The sequence below is a fragment of the Trachypithecus francoisi genome, unplaced genomic scaffold (assembly GCF_009764315.1).
Source record: "Trachypithecus francoisi isolate TF-2019V2 unplaced genomic scaffold, Tfra_2.0 Lachesis_group16, whole genome shotgun sequence".
Lineage (NCBI taxonomy): Eukaryota > Metazoa > Chordata > Mammalia > Primates > Cercopithecidae > Trachypithecus > Trachypithecus francoisi.
The window spans coordinates 25,585,519-25,607,435 of NW_022681461.1; the positions used below are offsets into that span (position 1 = coordinate 25,585,519).

The window sequence follows — 21,917 nt, forward strand, 5'->3', positions numbered from 1 at the left end:
TAGTGGCCATGGATAAAGCATGCATTCAGAGTAGCCACGTTAAGTTAGATCATGGCTCTATTTCCAAAAGAATAGATTTAAAACATAAAATCCGAGTTCAGTAAGAAATATTTTATGTGACTTGACACTCCCTCCCTCCTTGTTTATCTATGTCCTCTTCACGGTGGCTCAGAAATAGACTTGGCATTACGTTTCACATGATCAGCATATTGTGAGCTTTATTTACTTAATTCAACAAGCCTAACTCCTGAAACTAATAAAAGAAACTCAGAACAAGCCCAGCTACTTGCCTTGCAAATTCCTCTCCTGTATAAAGATGCTAGCCATGCATCAATTACTAGTCAACTTTCCCCCACTCCCCAAAACCAGTATCTATTTCACCTGCTTCTAAAACCCTGACATGAAACAGTGTGATAGTGTCAGTGAAAACTGCTTCAGAATTAGCAATATGGCAGTCTTAGAAGGGTTTAGAAAGTTTACTAACAAATTGCCAGAATCCCTTAGGAGTTTGCCTTGGCAAGACAAAAGACAAAAGCAAAAACAAACAACAAACTTGTAACAGGCTGGTGACTATATCTTGAGGCTTTCATGTCCTCCCACATATCTGAATAGCAGTATAGCATTTAATTTATTCCATATGAGAGCTGCTAAATGTAAAGCCAGACCATGTGGATTATAAATCATAACTCTACCAGTAACCAGCTATGTGACCTTCAACAAGGCACGCAAACTGTTGGTGACAACAGTTTCCTCATCTGAAAAACAGAGATAAATAATAGTTAATTTATAGGGTTGTTACGATGATTAAATGGGTTAATATATGTAAAAGATTTAGAGCAGTGCCTGGCACATACGTGCTATACATTCTTCATTTGTTCGAAGACAGGGTCTCAGCACTTTGGGAGGCCAAGGTGGGCAGATCACTTAAAGCCAGGAGATTGAGACCAGCCTGGCCAACATGGCAAAACCCTGACTCTACTAAAAATACAAAAATTAGCTGGGTGTGGTGGCGCATGCCTGTAATCCCAGCTACTTGGGTGGTTGAGACACAAGAATCATTTGAACCTGGAAGGAAGAGCTTGCAGTAAGCTGAGATCACATCACTGCACACCAGCCTCAGCGACAGAGCGAGACTCTATCTCAAAAAAAAAAAAAAAAGACAAGGTCTCAGTGTATTACCCAGGTTGGAGCGCAGTGGTGCATTCACAGTTCACTGCAGCTTCCTGGGCTCGAGCCATACTCTACCTCAGCCTCTTGGGTAGCTGGAACCCACAGGCATGCACCACTATGCCCAGCTCCTGTTTTTTTGTTTGTTTTGTACAGAGGGATCTCACTATATTGCCCAAGCTGGTCTCAAACTCCTGGGCTCAAGTGATCCTCCTGCCTTGGCCTCCCAATCTGCTGGGATTACAGACACAAGCTACCTTACCCTGCTCAATCTTTTCCTTTTATTAGAGAGAATCATTTCCTTATTTAGCCATTCCTCAGATATATGTTGAGCACATTCTATCTCCCAGGTAACGTACCCCAGCACTAGGGAATGAGGTGAGTAAGACCTAATCCCTGCCCTCAGGGAGCTTATAGCCTATGGCAGCAGCAACACTAGTAAAAATAAACTACTTTGATAGGTGCACATCTTCATTTGGTCAGCAGTTTTCTCAAAACCACTAACACTTTACTAAAATGCTAAGCTTTATTTTTCAACTACTTCTTTAGAGTTTCTGCATATATGACAAGGACAAGAAATTACACTGAGGTATTGATGCTGATGAGCAGCAAGGCTCGCTGGCTGGTGAAGGGACACTGATCAGTGCACCAATGTGCTGCTCTTGAATACACACCTCCACAAAATTACAAATTATATTCCAGGTTCATTTGTGAAAGTTAGACCTGTGCATTCTGAGGGCCTGTGAGAGGGTGTATGCCAATCACACATTGCAGGCAGAGGCTGGGGGCAGAAACACTAGGATTGAACAGAAAGTTGCTTAAGCTGTGCTTCTTAGACCAGTTTTTGCCATGTTCAGAAATGCAGCACTTCAACTGATAACAATTCAAGGAATTCTATATTTCTTAAATATATGCCCATGAAATTGCTAAGCATCCAGGTAAATATAGAAGAGATTGTTACCAAAACATTGAGACAATGATTATGGGTGCTGCAGCTGAGGAGATGGGAGATCAGTCTCAAATCTATTTCCCTGATGGACCAAAATTAGGGGTTTATATAGCAGGGAAGAAAGGTATGAGAAAACAGAACTCCAGAGGGGTAAGGAAGCAATCATGATGAATGAGAGGCCTGGCATTTCATTGTCTGGATGCAGTATCTGGTTAGTTTCAGTTCTTTGATACTTTTGAGAGGCCTGGGGTCATTTCCTGAACAAGGAACTCAGATAAAACAAATGTAAGTTTCAGGCTTTAAGACCAAAAGTGTCAATTTCTATGTTTATTAAAAAAAAAAAAAAGAAAATCCAACAACAACAACAACAACAAAACCTGTCTATGGAACTATTGGGTCAGTTTCAAAATTATCTTTGCCTTTCAAGAATTTACTTTCTGGTAAAGAAAATTAAATTTACACGCCTATGAAAAATCGAGAACAATGCACAATGATATGTTTCTAAGCACCAAATTGGCATTATGGACTGATCTGTGAAAACTCTGAGAAAAATGAAATTGGTGAGGACAGAATAACCAAGGTGTTTCTGGAGGAAGCAATGAGTCTGGTATATATAGGCGAGAAAACACAGTAAGGGCAGTAAGAGTGTGAACAATAAGATGGAGAAGTCAAAAGACATGAAATTGATACATAAGTTTATATTGGCACAATTAAATTTTTAAGTTTTTTTACGGATAAATAATATTTTACTTATTTATAGGGTACATGTGATATTTGTTACATGCATAGAATGTGTAATGATCAAGTCAGGGTATCTGATCCCTCATCTTGAGTATTTATTATTTCTATGTGTTGGGAACATTTCAAGTTCTCTCTTCTAGCTACTTTGAAATGTATAATACGTTGTTGATAACTTCTATCTAGCTGCGCTTGTACCCATTGACTAACCTTTCTTCATTCCCCCACCCTCACCCACACATCCTTCCCAGTCTCTGATATCTAGCATTCTACTGTCTACCTCCATGAGGTCAACGTTTTCAACTCTTGCGTATGAGTGAGGACACTGGCGTAATTGTGCAATCATTTCCTTTCCAAATCTTGTTCTATTATTGTCTTCTCACTTACTCTACCTGCTCAGTGATTTGGCACTTTTGAAACCTCCAATCCTGTCTACATCACAGGGATAGTTTTCCTTCTAATTTCCACTGAAATAAATCTAGTAAAAATCTTATTTTTCTCCTTCCCACTTGATTGTCAGGACGGTGAAAAAAAAATGATTATACAAACCTCCATTCATACATACAAAGGTTGTATATGAGTCATCTATGTATTGTTTTTCTCAACTAGATTAAATCTTCATTGTGCAGTCATTCACCCGGAAGAGGGGAACAGAAGGAAGGGTAAGATTTTCTCTCTTCCCTTGGGGAAGGGGTACATCTTAAAATGCTTCACTAGGAACAAGCTGCATTTTTTTTTTTTTGAGACAGAGTCTTGCTTTGTCACCCAGGCTGGAATGCAATGGCACGATCTCAGCTCACTGCAACCTCCACCTCCTGGGTTCAAGCAGTTCCCCCTCCTCAGCCTCCCAAGTAGCTGGGATTACAGGCACCCGCCATCATGCCCGGCTAATTTTTGTATTTTTAGTAGAGACGGGGTTTCACCACGTTGGCCAGGCTGGTCTTGAACTCCTGACCTCAGAAGATCTGCCCACCTCGGCCTCCCAAAGTGCTGGGATTACAGGCATGAGGCACCGCGTCCAACCCAAACTGCATTTTAAAATTTATTTTTATTTTCTTTTTAGCCATTCCCTACACATACCTCACATACCAATCGCATTTTTAAACACAGAAAACATCTGCTTCTATTGTCTTACCTGGTTTTGCTTGTTTTCATTTCAAACAAGCTCACATTTATAGGAAAATAATGCCTTACCTGCTTGATGTTAATAAAACGAAGTGTTTCACTACTGGTATCCTGTACTTCCAAAAAAAAATACTGACTACCTACCGAGATTTCCAGTTATGCTGAAATGCTAGATTATATTTCTGAGATAAAATGGTAAACTGATTATTAAGAAGGCTGTAACTAACTCTAAGCTCTGACACATATATTTGTCAATGTTTTGGCATCCTTTGAAATTAAGTATTTGTAAATGGACAACAGCAGCATGCTTTCTTAACTTTTGAAATATCCTTGGAAAGAAGTTATTCACCATACAATACAGGAAGGCTGGGAGAAATCATACAAATACAGGAATATGAGCACAAATGAATTGTATTTTTAGTAGAGACAGGGTTTCACCATGTTGGCCAGGTTGGTCTTGAACTCCTGGCCTCAGATGATCCACCCGCCTTGGCCTCCCAAAGTGCTGGAATTACAGGCATGAGGCACCATCCAGTAGACTGAATGTGCACACTTAAGTCACCTGAAATTTAAAGATTCACAGAAACCTAAGCAAAGTATTTGAAGAACAGAGGACAGCCAGAGCATTTTTGTTTTTTGTTTTGCTTTGAGACAGAGTCTCACTCTATTGCCCTGGCTGGAGTGCAGTGGTGTGATCTCAGCTCATCGCAAGCTCCACCATCTGGGTTCATGCCATTCTCCTGCCTCAGCCTCCCGAGTAGCTGGGACTACAGGTGCCTGCCACCATGCCTGGTTAATTTTTTTTTTTTTTTTTTTTATTTTTAGTAGAGACAATGTTTCACCGTGTTAGCCAGGATGGTCTTGATCTCCTGACCTCGCGATCAGCCCGCCTCAGCCTCCCAAAGTGCTAGGATTACAGGCATGAGCCACTGCGCCCGGCCCACCCAGAGCATTTTTTCCTCAGAATGCTAGAAGTGCACATGTTCGTATAAAAGTCCTCTGATAACTTAAGCAGCGGGGGGAATAAAATGTATGTAACCTATTTGTATTTTATTAATGTTGGAAGCAATTTATTCTTTTTCTCATATGATAAAACATTACACATTATTTTAATCTCAAAAGAGTTGTCTGTGATTACTTGTCCTTGTCGTCTTCCACTCATTCCAAAACCCAATCCAAGCTGACTGCCACCCTCTCTCTGTGCTAAAATAAGCTTCCTAGGGTCAACAGTTACCTCAGGTTTCTAAATCCATTGGATATGTTTCCACTGTTGTTCTTACGTCTCAGTAACATGACAGCTGCCCTACTCCCTCCATCCTGAAATGTCCCCATCTCTTGCAAGCTTCTAACACAATACCCTCCTGTGTCTTCATCTGACATTTGGGTTGTCCTTATCCTACTCACTCTCCTTTACTCTAAACTCAACAACAGGAATTAGTCTAGTTCCTGTTGTCTTCTCAACCTTTACTCCATATTTTCTATCGCCCATTCAGATATCTCCTCTGAGCTGCAGACCAGCAAGTCAACATCTGCTTCAAATCTCCATGTAGATCTCAACTCAACATGACCAAAGCAGACCTCTGGATCCCCCCTCCCTGGCTGGACCTCTTCTTCTCTTCCCTATGTGAAAGTTAATCAACAAATGTGTCATTCTTGTCATACCCAACTAAAACAGAGAGGTCAGGGGTAAAAGCACTCAGGGAACAAAACATTGCTCCAAGAATGTAATTCTGTGCAAGTCTGGCTGCTGAAATTGCCTCCTGCACCTGACACAGTTTTATCTAATAGCTGCTGAAACAATCTCCTGTGACTTTACGAATAGTTGGCCAGGGATGGTGGCTCACACCTGTAATCCCAGCACTTTCAGAGGCCCATGTGGGCGGATCACAAGGTCAGGAGATTGAGACCATCCTGGCTAACACAGTGAAACCCCATCTCTACTAAAAATACAAGAAATTAGCCAGGCGTGGTGGCGGGCACCTGTACTCCCAGCTACTGGGGAGGCTGAGGCAGGAGAATGGCATGAACCCGGAAGGTGGAGCTTGCAGTGAGCCCAGATTGCGCCACTGCACTCCAGCCTGAGTGACAGAGTGAGACTCTGTCTCAAAAAAAAAAAATTGTAGGCCGGGCACGGTGGCTCAATCCCAGTACTTTGGGAGGCCGAGACGGGCGGATCACGAGGTCAGGAGATCGAGACCATCCTGGCTAACACGGTGAAACCCCGTCTCTACTAAAAAATACAAAAAACTAGCCGGGCGAGGTGGCGGGCGCCTGTAGTCCCAGCTACTCGGGAGGCTGAGGCAGGAGAATGGCGTAAACCCGGGAGGCGGAGCTTGCAGTGAGCCGAGATCCGGCCACTGCACTCCAGCCCCCGCGACAGAGTGACACTCCGTCTCAAAAAAAAAAAAAAAAAAAAAAGAATTGTACCTGTTACTGTCACTTACCAATCAAAACTTGGCAGCTCCCTCAAACCTTATTAGTGCCAATGAACTTTCTCAAAGAGCAATATGCAACATTTCTCTTTTTATAAAACTTCTAACTTTCTCTTTGTTCATGGGACATACTGAAGGCCAGTCGGTCTGTGTGCATGCCCCCCAAATTGCAATTCTTTCTTCCCAAATAAAATGTTTTCATTTCAGAGATTTGTCTATTTTATTTGACTTCAGTAACTCAGTGACAGCCACCACATCCATCCAGTTGTACAAGCCTAAAACCCAGTAAAGCTCTTCCCTCTGCCTCCCTATCCATTTGTCATCAAATCCCATTGATTTGCCTCGTTCTCCTCTCACAGGTCTCCCTGTTTATCTCCATCCCTAGCACCATCTTTTGGTGGTCCACTGCAGTCATATTTCTAACTCATCTCTTCCAGCAGCTAGTCTTGCTCTGCTCCATTCTGCTCCTTACTCTGAAATTATTTTTAACATATTTTTAAATGTAAATCTGACCCATCTTCCTCTAACACTCTTCATAGGCTTTCCATTGCTCTTGGGCTAATGGGAATGACTATTATTTCTCTCTGCCCTCATCTAGTTCCACCACCTCCTCTTCCTCCATTCTTTGCCACATGGTTCCTGGTTCCTCCTCCCCTCTGGGTCCTCCCTCTCTGTGCCTAGTTAATTCCCATTTAACCTACAGACTCAGCTCCAACATGACTTCTTTGGGGTTACATTCTTGAAGCATCTCCTCAAAATAAGCCAAGTCCTCTGATTTACATCTCCAGAGCACTCTGCATGTTTTCCTTTTAGAAATTGTATACTGATCCGTACTAATTTGATTATTGACTCCAAGTGCAAATAAGGCAGGAACCACATCTCTTCTGCTTACCATTTTATGCCTAAGACCTTGAGATCCTTGCTCTCCATCAGCTATTGTCAGCTCTCATGAGCTCCAAGCATAGTAGCGTCACAGACCATTGAGTCCACGCTCTGCAGGAAGGTGAGGAGGCACAAGTGTCCCCACTCATGTAGGAACCCGGAATGGCTTCTGTGTTTTGCATTTCCAAAAAGGGTTAAAGGGTACATGAGACCACTCTACACAGGCTGAAAGGAAATTGTCCGGAGCCGTGTAGCCCGGATATTGCTGTGGCCTCTGTTGCTTAAGCTCCACATTGCGGAGACAAGATGGCGCACTTCCTGGTTCTTCATCATCAAACCTTCCCGCGCGCGCGAACTTTTCCCGCCGGCGGGTAAATTACCTCCCGCGCCCGGGAGAGACTAAGCCTACCGAGCATGCGCCCGGTGACGTCTTTCATTCCCCGCCTGCTCCTAGCCCTCCCCCTATTGTCAGCCTATATAAGGCGTTGCTTTTCCACCATTAAACGAGACTTGATCAGAGCACTGTCTTGTCTCCATTTCTTGTGTCTCTTGTCTCTTTCCATTCCCACCCCCTCCTCCAGGTCTGCGTTGTTCATCCCGCGGGTCGGGACACGTGGCGCCCAACGCCGGGCTTGGATACGAGGGAATTGCGTGAGGAAGAGGGCGCATAGGACGGCCGGCAGCTAAAGTAAAGAGAAATCCCTTCAACCGCCGCGGGAGCCTGCTGCGTCGGAATTAAGGAGATGAACCCCAATTACAAATTCCTCTGGATCCTAGTGCTGACTTACCAAGCATTCCAGGCATTCCAAGTTCATGCCGGCTTTGGCGATCCACGTGAAGCCATTACAATAATACAACAGCGACATGGTAAGCCTTGTGATTGCGCTGGAGGATATTTTGCCAGCCCACCTGAAACCTATATCACAACTGTATCCTGTTCCTCTCACACTGCATACCAGCCAATTAACTCCCTTAAGTGGCAGTGTGTATCAACCCCAACAATATCTAGTGGAGAAAATATTGGGCCCTGCCCTTGCACCTATTTTTGGGATTCTATACACAGCTCCTGTTACACCGCCTATCAAGAATGTACCTCTGGCGGTAAAACATATTATACTGCTATCCTAACTAGATCTAGAACCCCTACTTTAGGGGCCAGTAATGTCCCTTCAGTTCTAGGAAATACCAATAACCTTGTAGCAGCTGGCTGTACTGGTATTGTAGGGCAGCCTATATGCTGGAATACTCGCCCTCCTCTTCATATCTCTGATGGAGGAGGACCACAAGACAAGGCCCGAGAAATCATGGTACATAAAAAACTTGAAGAATTACAAAAGTCCCTGTTCCCAGAACTCCACTACCACCCTTTGGCCTTGCCCAAAGCCCGTGGTAAAGAAAAAATTGATGCACAGACTTTTGATCTCCTCACCGTTACACATAGTCTACTCAATAATTCCAACTCTGATCTAGCCAATGATTGCTGGCTATGTTTACCATCAGGAAATCCTGTTCCTCTTGCCATACCCAGTAATGACTCATATTCCACATCCAATCCTTCCTGCCCCATCATTCCCCCCCTTTTTAGTGCAGCCCTTCGAGTTTGCTAACTCCTCTTGCATCTATTCCCCGTTTCGTAATGACTCATATGATATTGATGTAGGCATAGTTGAATTTACTAATTGCTCTATTGTCTCTAATGCTTCCCATTCCCTGTGTGCCCCAAATAGTTCAGTTTTTGTATGTGGCAATAATAAAGCATACACATACTTGCCCACAAACTGGACGGGACTTTGTGTCCTAGCCACCCTTCTGCCAGATATAGACATTATTCCTGGAGATGAACCTATACCTATTCCAGCCATAGATCACTTTTTAGGAAGACCAAAAGAGCAATACAATTTATCCCTTTACTTGTAGGATTAGGCATAACTACTGCCGTAACGACTGGGGCTACTAGCCTAGGGGTTTCTGTTACTCAATACACCAAATTATCTCGCCAATTGATCTCAGATGTACAGGCCATTTCAAGTACTATACAAGATCTACAAGATCAGGTAGACTCTCTGGCAGAAGTAGTGCTTCAAAATAGAAGAGGCCTAGATTTACTAACTGCAGAACAGGGAGGTATCTGCTTAGCTCTACAGGAAAGGTGTTGTTTTTACGCCAACAAGTCCGGGATCGTCAGAGACAAAATCAAACGACTGCAAGAAGATTTGGAAAAACGACGGAAAGAAATGATTGAAAACCCATTTTGGACTGGTTTCCATGGACTCCTCCCCTATATTTTACCCTTGTTAGGCCCTTTGCTTTGTTTATTGCTGTTACTTTCTTTAGGACCTATAATCTTCAATAAGCTCATGACATTCATTAAGCAACAAATCGAGGCAATCCAAGCCAAACCCATACAGGTCCATTATCATCGCCTTGAACAAGAAGATCACGGTGGTCCATACTTACACTTGCTATAAACCACCTTCCTTGTGCGCTGAACTGGACAGCCAATGACGGGTAAGAGAGTGTCATCCCTCACTAACCTAAGACAGGAGGGCCGTCATAGCTACTGCCTAATCCCATGACGGGTACCATGAAGAGATGTGTCACTCCAACCTAAGACAGGCGCAGTTCCCGAGGGAATATCTTCTAGTCGTTTAATAATATAATAAAAAAGGGGGACCTGTCCGGAGCCGTGTAGCCGGATATTGCTGTGGCCTCTGTTGCTTAAGCTCCACATTGCGGAGACAAGATGGCGCACTTCCTGTTCTTCATCATCAAACCTTCCCGCGCGCGCGAACTTTTCCCGCCGGCGGGTAAATTACCTCCCGCGCCCGGAGAGACTAAGCCTACCGAGCATGCGCCCGGTGACGTCTTTCATTCCCCGCCTGCTCCTAGCCCTTCCCCTATTGTCAGCCTATATAAGGCGTTGCTTTTCACCATTAAACGAGACTTGATCAGAGCACTGTCTTGTCTCCATTTCTTGTGTCTCTTGTCTCTTTCCATTCCCACCCCCTCCTCCAGGGTCTGCGTTGTTCATCCCGCGGGTCGGGACAGGAAATAATTTATCAGTTAAATAGCTCAGGAGAAAAACTCTGCCTCAGTGTGTGGAAGTCACCAACGATGTTACTTCTTGTGTTGCACCTTCAAGCACATTGGCTACAACCATCTGAGAATGTCAACTATTTCTTGTCTACTCTGTGCAGAGCATATACCCATTCTATTCATTGTTTCATTTAAAAGCATGTATTGAATGTTGATTTTGCGCAAAAGCACTGTGTCAAGTACTGTGATGGGCAGGCGATGGATAATAAAAGCTATTGCTTATGGAGGGTCTACCATGTTCCAGGACTATAAATTTTAAGTGGCATTTACAAGCAGCATTTCAAGTAAATTACCATCTTATGAAAAAGCTAATAATTAATAAACCATAATAAAACCATAATACAAAACCAAAAGAAGCAAGCAGGCCTTTATAATCTACATTATTGCAGGTCCTTAACATAGTCAGAATTAAAGGCCTTTGACAACTTCATGAGGTCTCAGAGTTCTAATTAAAATGTACTCTTCTAGGGTTCTTAATTACTCACCAGGACATAAAACTAATTACAGCTCCCAGTAGCCAAATACATTGGCATTAGATTAGAAAAAAACAGAGTTCTTATTCAAACAACTGGTTATTTGGATGATAACCTGGTTATCCTGTGGTGAAAAAAATCCAAGCACCGGTTATTGAAGAAATATTCATCAGAGTGCCTACCATGTGTTAAGGGCTGTAAACACAAAGGTGATAAAGTTGTGAACCTGCCTTCAAGGTCAGGTTTGGGAAGACTCATGAGATCAAGTAAGAGTTGTAAAGAGACACTGAGTAGAAAGTGGGACACAGGCCAGGGGCAGTGGCTCACGCCTATAATCCCAGTACTTTGTGAGGCCAAGGCGGGAAGATCACCTGAGGTCAGGAGTTTGAGACCAGCCTGGCCAACATGGTGAAATCCTCTCTCTACTAAAAATACAAAAAAAAAAAGAAAGAAAGAAATTAGTTTGGTGTGGTGGCACACACCTGTAGTCCCAGTTACTTGAGAGGCAGAGGGTGGAGAATTGCTTGAACTCAGGAAGTGGAGATCACAGTGAGCCAAGATCACACCACTGTACTCTGCCTGTGGAAGGAAGGCAGGAAGCTATGTCAGCAATGATCTCTTGAGGAAGTAACACCTAAATTGAGTCTTGAAAGGTGTATCCATCTAGCAGATGGAAGGTGAAAAAGGAGCATGGACACAGACACAAAGGAATGTAACAACATGGAAGGTTGGGCAAACAGTCAGCAAGGCCAAGCCTGGGTTTATCACAGGGTTAGGCAATGGGAAGCCATACAAAGATTTTTTTTAACCAGCTGGTTTTTTAAACATGTGCATGAAATATTTATAGCAGCACTGCTGACAAATAGCTAAAGGGCAGAAACAACTCAAATGTCCCTAAATTGATGAAAGGATAAACAAAATGTGGTATATCTACACAATGGAATACTACTCAGCCATAAAAAGGAATGAATTGTGACACATGCCACAACATGAATGAGCTTTGAAAACATTAGGCTAAGTCTAAAAAGCCAGACACAAAAGGTCATGTATTATATGTGTCCATCTATCTGAAACATCCAGAACAGGCAAGTGGATAGAGAAAGCAGATTAGTGATTGTTGCAGAGGAGAAGAGAGGAAATAAGGAGTAACCGCTTAATGGGCCACGAGTTTCCCTTTGGGGTGATGAATATATTCTTTTCTTTTTTTTTTTTTTTTTTTGAGACAGAGTCTCACTCTGTCGCCCAGACTGGAGTGCACCATCTCCACTCACTGCAAGCTCCGCCTCCTGGGTTCATACCATTCTCCTGCCTCAGCCTCCCGAGTAGCTGGGACTACAGGCGCCCGCCACCCACGTCCGGCTAATTTTTTGTATTTTTAGTAGAGATGGGGTTTCACCGTGTTGGCCAGGATGGTCTCCATCTCCTGACCTCATGATCTGCCCGCCTTAGCCTCCCAAAGTGCTGGGATTACAGGCATGAGCTACTGTGCCTGGCCCAATTTTTTTTTAAATTCATGAATCGATGGGCTGCAAATAAACTGATATTGGCACAGTTGGATTTTAAGGTGGGGTTTGCTGAGAAAGGTTTGTTCTATCAAACTAATTTTTTTTTTATTTTCTTTTTTGGAGACGGAGTCTCACTCTGTCACCCAGGCTGGAGTGCCGTGGCACAATCTCGGCTCACTGCAACCTCCACCTCCTGGGTTCAAGCAGTTCTCCCCCGTCAGCCTCCCAAGCAGCTGGGATTACAGGCACCCGCCATCATGCCAGGCTAATTTTTGTATTTTTAGTAGAGACAGGGTTTCACCATGTTGGCCAGGCTGGTCTTGAACTCCTGAGCTCGTGATCTGCCTGCCTCGTTTTTGTATTACACATCACATTCAACACACTTTACTGACCGCTTACTTTGTGCTAAAACAACATGACAATGTTGAAGGGGCCTTAAGGACAAGAGTTTTGGCCCTCTCCATGACAGAAGACAGCAGGGACTCCTGGAGAGCACAGACCTTGGACATCAGACAGGCATGGCTCTGAGTCTTGCCTTTGCCACTTATTTGCTGTGACTGCAGCCAAAATAATTCTCTGAGCCTCCATTTCCTCATTGGTAAGTAGATATGATGATGATGATGATGGTGATGGTGTCCTTACCTTGTCTCAAGGTTGTTGATTTGTAAGGGATTTGGCAGACTGTCTGAAATACAGTATGACTTAGTGTTACCTTTTCTCCAGTTCACCTCTCTTTTTCCAAAAACTTTAAATCATTTCAGTGAGTGAGAACATTCTGTAAAACTAAGTATAATCCAAGGCAAATTGGAATAATTACTTCAGAGAAAGAAAAATAATAACACACTATCTCACTTGCCTCACAACTCTATCAAGGTACTATTAATCCACATTTTCTTTCTTTCTTTTTTTTTTTTTTGAGACAGAGTTTTGCTCTTGTTGCCCAGGCTGGAGTGCAGTGGCACAATGTTGGCTTACTGCAAGCTCTGCCTCCCGGGTTCACGCCTTACTCCTGCCTCAGCCTCCCAAGTAGCTGTGACTACAGGTGCCTGCCACCACACTCAGCTAATTTTTTGTATTTTTAGTAGAGACGGGGTTTCACCGTGTTAGCCAGGATGGTCTTGATCTCCTGACCTCGTGATGAGCTCACCTCGGCCTCCCAAAGTGCTGGGATTACAGGCGTGAGCCACCGCGCCCGGCCTTAATCCACATTTTTAAATGAGGATGCTGGGGCTCAGTTATGTCAGAAAATTTGTCCAAGTAAGTAGCAGAGTTTTGATTTGAGTTCACATAATCGGACTCTAGAAATCATGTTCTTAACTACCCGTAAAATACTGATTTTAAATTTATGAAAAATTTTATGGAAGAACAGAGGAAGGGGCAATTCATTTCAACTTGGGAATGGTGGTCAAAAAACCTTTGTGAAAAAGAGAAGATCAGAGCTGGGCCTTAAAGGGAGAGCAAGATTTCATTTTGATAGAAGTAAAATGGAAATAGGGATATAAAAAGGAGGACTATTCCAGGCAGAGAAATTGGTGCCAACAATGTGGAGGCATAAAAAAGGACATGATGTGCTGGAAAACAGGGAGAAATTTGCATGGATAGACATCCCTTGGCTCATGGATACAACATGGTGTAAACCAGTCTTGGTAAACCTATTCCCACTTGCCAGACAGAGAAATGATGTAAGAGAAAGAATTAGAGAACATGTTGGGGCCAAATAATGTAATGTCTAGAACATCTTCCAGGACATTTGAACCTTAGAGGCAATAGTAAGTCATAGATGGCTATAGAAGAGGGAGATACTTGATACTACCCATCGTCCAATAAAACAATTGTCAGTAATGTGGGGGAAATATTAGAATGAGAGAAAACAGTTAAGTGTCTCCTGTCATATTTTAGCTCAGAGACAGTAAAGGGCTGGATGGGGGCAATGGAAGTGAATATGCACACAGATATCCCAGAGGAAAATTGGCTGGGCTTGACTATTGATATGGGTTCCCAGAAAGGCCAATAAGGAGATGAAGGAGAAGGTAGCTATTACTGTAAAGTGTAAAATATTGTTCATTGCAAAGCAGTGTAGTAATGAGGGTGCACTGGGCTGCAATGAACAGTACCCAACTAACAGGGATTTGGACAATAAAGACATTTCATATCTCACAAAAGAAGTCTGGGCTGGGTATGGTGGCTCACGCCTGTAATCCCAACACTTTGGGAGGCCAAGGTGGGTGGATCTCCTGAGGTCAGGAGTTCAAGACCAGCCTGCCCAACATGGTGAAACCCCATCTCTACTAAAAATACAAAAAATTAGCCAGGCATGGTGGTGGGTGCCTATAATCCCAGCTACTCAGGAGGCTGAGGCAGGAGAATCGCTTGAACCCAGGAGGCGGATGTTGCAGTGAGCTAAGATCACGCCACTGCACTCCCCAGCCGAGGCAACAAGAGCGAAACTCCATCTAAAAAAAAAAAAAAAAAGTCTGCTGGTAGACAGTTCCAGGGGTAGTTCAACCGCTCAGTGATGTTAGAGAATGGGCTGCTGTCTCTGAAATCCCCTTAACCTTTTCTTCACAGTCTCACATGGTGGAAGCAGCAGTTCCAAGTACCTTCTCTTCATATGAGAGTATCCAAAAAAGGCAGGGTTTCTCTTCCTTCACATCCTAGAAGCTTCTGAGCAAACTTCCTGTATGTCAGAATGTTACCACTAGCCACCCTCAGCTACCAGTAAGCTGGAAGAGCAAGTATCTGGTAAATGGAGATAGGATTACCATGACTGGCTTACACCATGATGTATCCACAGGCTGAGTCTATTACGGGCTGATCAAATTCAGGTGTTAATAACGAAAAAGAGGTCATGACTGCTGAGTAGCCATGACTGCTGAGTGTTTGCCATGAGCATTTTGAACAAGCAATCAGCCTTCTAGAAAATGGAAATTTGCAATATGATCTTGTGATAACTGGGAGTGAAAGCACCTTTCTGATGAAAGCCAAGCTCCTATTCAGCAGCCTCAGAAGGGAGGGCTTAGCCCAATTTCCTTTCTCAGGACCAACAGCATATTTTGAGTTGCTGAGCTTGGCAGGAAGGTGGAGGAAAGGATGATACACAATAACTAGGATTTGTGATTCAGCCTGAGAGAACTTCTGGAAAAGTAGTCTCAGGTGAGAAAGAACTCTTTCTCCTCCCAGCAGTCTTCAGAAGTGAAGATCATTGGCTCACTCTTTTCACCAGGGCTATATAATCCTCTTTTGCATGTTCCAGTCCTAACAGGACCAATTCAACTACCACTTCCTTCAGGAAGCTTTTCCTATCACTGGTCAACTTGTACCCCACTGTACTATTTACAAACATTTACAGACATTTTGCAACCACTCTTGATGCACTTGCCTTCCAACCTTACATATGGAAGCTATCATCAAATCCAGTCAACTTGATCTTAATAGCTACTGATTCTGTCCACCTCTCTCCATCTTCATTGCTGACAATAACTGCTGAAATCTAATGGACATGTACTACATGCCAGGCATTATTCTATATATTTTACACTTATTAATCCATTTTATCCTTTCAACAACCCTAATTAGGTAGACCATAATAATTACTTTATGCATAAAGAAATTTGGAGATGCAAATGATAAGGAACTTGATCAAATTCACATAGGTAGTAAGTAATAGTGGTACTGTTAGGAGTTCATATCTCAATATTGATAACTACACTGCCTCTCTCATTTAAACCACATTCCATTTTACCTAAATACTGCAACAGACTCCTATCTGACCTCTTTGTCTATACTCAACTTCTTTTCAACGCATTTATCCTGAAGTTAGAATGACCTTTATAAACCACAAAATATAATCATGACACAATTCCACCATCCCCGATGCCCTCCATAATGTAGCCCTGCCTACCTGTCCTGCCTTACCCTGTGTTAGCCTTCTTCTCAACCTTTGGACTCTAACTACCTTGACTGTTTCATTCCTTCTTACCCCAGGGCCTTTGCACAGGCAGTTCTCCCAACCTAGAAGGCTCTTCTTTACTTCAAATCCTGTCCACCTTACCTACTGATATGGTTTGGATGTGCCTCCATCCAAATCTCATCTTGAATTATAATTCCCACATGTTATGGGATGAACCCAGTGGGAGATAACGTGAATCATGGGGGCAGTTTCCCCCATACTGTTCTCATGGTAGTGAATAAGTCTCACAAGATCTGATGGGTTTATCAGGAGTTTTCACTTTTTCATCTCCCTCATTTTCTCTTGCTGCCATGTTAAGAAGTGCCTTTCACCTCCCACCATGATTCTGAGGCTCCCCAGTCATGTGGAACTGTAAGTCCAATTAAACCTCTTTTTCTTCCCAGTCTCAGGTATGTTTTTGTCAGCAGCATGAAAATTGACTAATATACCTACTTAACTTCTCATTGTTCACATCACAATTTCAATGTCACTTCTCACTAGGGAAAGCTTCCCCTAACAAGTTCAAGTTCTGACAGGTCATGGAAGATTCTGTCAATTTATTACTAGATCATCAACCTCAAAAGGGCAGGGCAGTATTTGCATACTTTGCTCATCAATTTATCTCCAGCAATAAGCCCAGTGTTTGGCTCAGGAATGAGTCCACTTTTACTACAGCTACAAGTCTTAGCTCCCTTGCCAAAGTGCAGATTTGTTGAGGTCTGGGACTGTGTCCTAGAGAAGCAATCAGCTATAATAAAGAGAACATGGCCTTTGGCCCATACTAATTCAAAATCCAGCTACACCACCACATCTGAATGCATGACCTCAAGTCTCAACTTCCTCATCTGTTAGTGGGAATAATGGCATTATCAAGTCTAAAAGAGATACTAAAGATAGCATGCTAGTGAATCTAGCACTAAATGCTTCTTGATCTTTCTTCCTGGGTGCATCTTTGGGTCCCAGAGGGTCAATGACACAAGCAGGGAGAAGAAAAAGCTAAGGTTCTGCAACTACCCCATACAGTTCATCACAGGCCATGGCTTCCTTCTCTACCACTTGGCATGTCACCCTGTGAAAACATGCAAAAATGTCACAGTGAGCAAGAGGTTAAGGATTTGCTAGGAGGCAAAGGGAACAGAATGAACATGGTACATGTTAAGTGGAATAGAAAGAACATGGTACATGTTAAGTATCCACTAAGTGCCAGGCATTTTCATACATTATCTCATTTAATACATAGCAAAAGGAAATCTGACTCTACAAATGAGGAGACGGAGGCTCAGTCAGGTTAGGTCTCACCTATGGTCTCAGCACAGGTAAGTGGTAGAGACTCTGACCTGAACCCAAGTCTCTATTTCTCCACTGGACTTGCTCCTGCCACCCCAGGGCACAATCCCAAAATTAATCTCTTCCTCACTTGTTTCTGGGTAAGTGTGCATTAAAAGGCCCAAGGCATCTTTATGCATCTTTACCATCAACCCAACCCTGATATGTGTGGGAAGAATCAGGCAACTTAGTAATATTTGAGCATGCAATATCTCAAGATTAAATATTTGCAAATGAATTAAACATGTTAGAGTCTATATTCTTTTTTTTTTTTTTTTTTTGAGACGGAGTCTCGCTCTGTCGCCCAGGCTGGAGTGCCGTGGCCGGATCTCAGCTCACTGCAAGCTCCGCCTCCCGGGTTTACGCCATTCTCTCGCCTCAGCCTCCCGAGTAGCTGGGACTACAGGCGCCCGCCATCTCGCCCGGCTAATTTTTTGTATATTTTAGTAGAGACGGGGTTTCACCGTGTTAGCCAGGATGGTCTCGATCTCCTGACCTCGTGATCCGCCGGTCTCGGCCTCCCAAAGTGCTGGGATTACAGGCTTGAGCCACCGCGCCCGGCCAGAGTCTATATTCTTAAAAGCTACATGCTACTTGAGCAGAAAGTATAACTCTGTATTTTGCTTTATATCAAAAAGTTGGCTAGATAATTTCTTTTAATTAACCTGCTTTTGAATGAGCTTTAATTTAATGTATTAAGAGCAGTTAGTCATTAGCATTCTCTGGGCCTAAATGAAGTTACACAAAATAAGGAATAAAGTCTAAAAAGAAGACCAGAAGGACAGAATAAGCTGTGTGCCCTCTTGCTGAGATGCTACCCCAGATCTGAGCTTGCAATGAGGAAATAAGCTCCTGATACTTCACACAACTTGTTCCATCACAGGAACTATGTGCTACAGTTATTCAAAATGTAATCCACCCGCTACCTGCATCTGAATCTCCTGGGATGCTTGTTGGAATGCCACTTTCTGAGGCTTACTCCAGGTCTATAGATTCAGAGTCTCTGAGGATGATGCCCAGAAATCACCTACTATCAAGCACCCCTAGATATTTCTGATTCATTGCAAGGTTTGAGCTCCTAAAAATTTAGGAGTAAAAATTTACAGATCATTGGCCGGTGCAGTGGCTCACACCTGCAATCCCAGCACTTTGGGAGGCCGAGGCGGGTGGATCACGAGATCAGGAGATCGAGATCATCCTAATACGGTGAAACCCTGTCTCTACTAAAAATACAAAAAATTAGCCAGGCATGGTGGCAGGCGCCTGTAGCCCCAGCTACTGGGAGGCTGAGGCAGGAGAATGGCATGAACCCAGGAGATGGAGCTTGCAGTGAGCCCAGATTGCACCACTGCACTCCAGCCTGGGCAACAGAGCGAGACTCTGTCTCAAAAAAAAAAAAAAATTATAGATCATAATAATTCAACGTATTTCTTTATTCCAAAGGGATATTTTCTTTTTTGAACCTTGAAATGTTTAAATAAATAACATATTTATCCCAGCAACTCTAAAAACAAGACATTCTCCATTTCGAAATGGGGGATGTCAAGTTTTGAAACATGTATGGCAGGCCCTCTCTTTAAACACAACCAGGCATCAACTGCCTTGCACCTAGGAGGAGAGGAGAGCAACAGTTAGCAATCCACTGGTTCAGGAGCTCTATATCATACATTCCAGCCAGTGACTAACTCACCTTTGTATTCAATTCCTAAGGAACTTTGTCTCGTGGGGGAAGGGCATGTTTTCTAAATTTATAACTTCAGTATGATCTTTAGTTAGGAATAGACTCCCTGACTCAACTACTAATTGCATGTTCAGGAAACTCTTTTTTTTTTTTTTTTTTTTGAGACGGAGTCTTGCTCTGTCACCCAGCCGGGAGTGCAGTGGAACCATCTCAGCTCACTGCAAGCTCCGCCTCCCGGGTTCACGCCGTTCTCCTGCCTCAGCCTCCCGAGTAGCTGGGACTACAGGCGCCCGCCACTACGCCCAGCTAATTTTTTACATTTTTCATAGAGACGGGGTTTCACCGTGTTAGCCAGGGTGGTCTCCATCTCCTGACCTCGTGATCCACCCTCCTCGGCCTCCCAAAGTGCTGGAATTACAGGCATGAGCTACAGCGCCCGGCCAGGAAACTCTTTTATTCTTCTTCTGTACAAGCAACACAAAAGGTATTTTTTAGACAAATTACTTCCTTTTCTTATTCCTCTTCACTGGTAAAGCCAGTCGCCTGCTACTCTACCAATTAAAATTCTGGATATGGGAAATTAATTTTTAAAAAAGAAACCTAAGAGTTGAATAGCTGCTTGTGATGAACACCTCTAATCTTACACCAGTGTAGCAATATCCATTCCTTTGCTTGCTGGGACTTGCCCCAAACCTGAGTTCCCTGAAACTTGAGGACCAAGTCCCCAAGCATGGGATCATCAGTCTCAGGGTTTACCAGAATCTCCCCATTTGGGAGAGCTCTGAGTTTTATCACCTTGGAAACACAACAGCAGGCTCCCTGACCATGCATAGAAAAAGTATTTTTTAAAGCACCATGAGAAAACAGTGTTCAGTTACCCCCCAATGTAAGAGTCACGATTCAAAACTGTCACCGATTCAGTGGCATCTTAGTCAAGAATAGTATCTTCAACTTGACAAATCACAAGTATGTGTACTTTTGCTAACCAAACTGGTAGTTGGAAAACAGCTCAAAAAATCCCATCTCCATATTTATTTTATGATTTTTTCTTCTAAAAATGGAATGGCTTCACTTATCAAACTTGCCAGGCCATGGCTGATACAGTCACTATATGTGTGTATGGAACAGTAAATATTAGACATCAAGTTACCTGCGTCATTTGTAGAAATCCTGATTTTGGAAAAGGAAGTGTGAAAGATACATTCAAAGAAGACATTTTGAACGTTAAAATGGAACTGCTTGCTTTGATGCAAATGGCTATGGAGTGTGTGTGTGTTTGTGTGTGTGTGTGTGTACGCGTGTGTGTATAAGAGAGAGAGAAAGAGAGAAAGGAAAAGAGATGGATGAATTATTTATTTCGGACTATCCCGTCTAGTATTACAAGTTGTGGAGCCTGCATCGTTAGTATATTATCTCTGTTGAATGATAGGGTGAATGAAATCAGTTCTATTTGTTCTATGTGCTGGACACGCTAAACAACATCGATCAAATGACCCCTCCTCTTATTTCTTTCACAATAAATTCAACCACATTTATGGAGAGCCTCCTGTGCCAGGCACAGTGCTAGGTGTTGAAAACAAAGATGACTGAAACAAGATTGAAGATTATTGCCGGTATTTTAGGATTGGAACGGGGGGCGGGGGAGCGGGGTGTGACATCCTTGCTCCCGGCTCTACCGCAGCCCGGACTGCTGTCGAGCCAGTTGTGGCGTTAGCACGCCACTGCTCCTGGCTTCTGGGAACTCCCCAGCCAGCCCACGAGCCTAGCGCCAGGGTTCTCTCTGCGTTGCCCAAGAGCCAAAGACTCAAGTTCAACTCCGGAGCCGCGGCGCTCCCTGCGCACCGAGCGAACCCCGGGCTACGCGGAGCACCGCGCCAGGTTCCTTGCACCTGTCCTCCCGCCCGTCGGAGTGCGCTGGAACCCGCGCCTGCTTACTTTGCCGCTGTCGCTCACGCCGAGGAGGTGATCCCGCAGCACCTCCATGGGGCAGGTCCAGGTGGAGTGGACGAACGTCCCTCGGAAGATGTGAGCCAGGGGCGGCATCTGGGCGGCACACATGTCAGCGGCGGAGCGCAGCGCGGGTCTGCGGGGCGAGGAGGGCGCACGCGGCGGAGGAGCAGCGGGGCTCTCTGCAGCTGCGGGCGGCTGCCTGGCGAACACCGGCTCCAGCCTTGTCCTGCCCCCGCTTCCCCAGGCGGTTGCCGGTACCCTGCAGGCCGCGCCCAGGGGCTGGCTCCCTACCTCCTCAATGCCAATAGGATTTTTCTCCCGCGAGTTGGCTCCGGGCTCCCGTGGGGTGTGGTCTTTCTCCCCACCCTTGCGTTAGTTTTGGATGTGTTAACTCTTTGAGTTATCAAGATCAACCACAGCTGAGGCTCACAAGATCCGCTTCCTCCACTTTCTATGAGTTGTGTCAGCCTGGCTGCTCTGACCCTTCAACTCTTAGGATCACTTACTTCTTCAACCTGTAGCACTCAGGTCCTGAACTTGCATTAGTTCAGGGACAGGTGAAAGGTCAGCTGGGGCTGCCTACCTTATGACCAGTTTCATTTTCAGTTTCTGTGGACTGCAGAATTCGTATTGGTCCTCACCTG

At 44.0% G+C, this 21,917-nt stretch overlaps 1 protein-coding gene across 1 annotated transcript in view; it reads right to left on the minus strand.

The window, feature by feature from the left end:
• GDA (guanine deaminase) overlaps positions 1–21,707 on the minus strand; it is a 115,152-nt gene extending 93,445 nt beyond the window's left edge. Inside the window, exon 1 of the mRNA XM_033237098.1 lies at positions 21,259–21,707. Within this exon, the coding sequence (XP_033092989.1) occupies positions 21,259–21,381 (123 nt within the window). The 5' untranslated portion in view covers positions 21,382–21,707. The remainder of the gene's footprint in view (positions 1–21,258) is intronic.
• Positions 21,708–21,917: the final 210 nt, after the last annotated feature.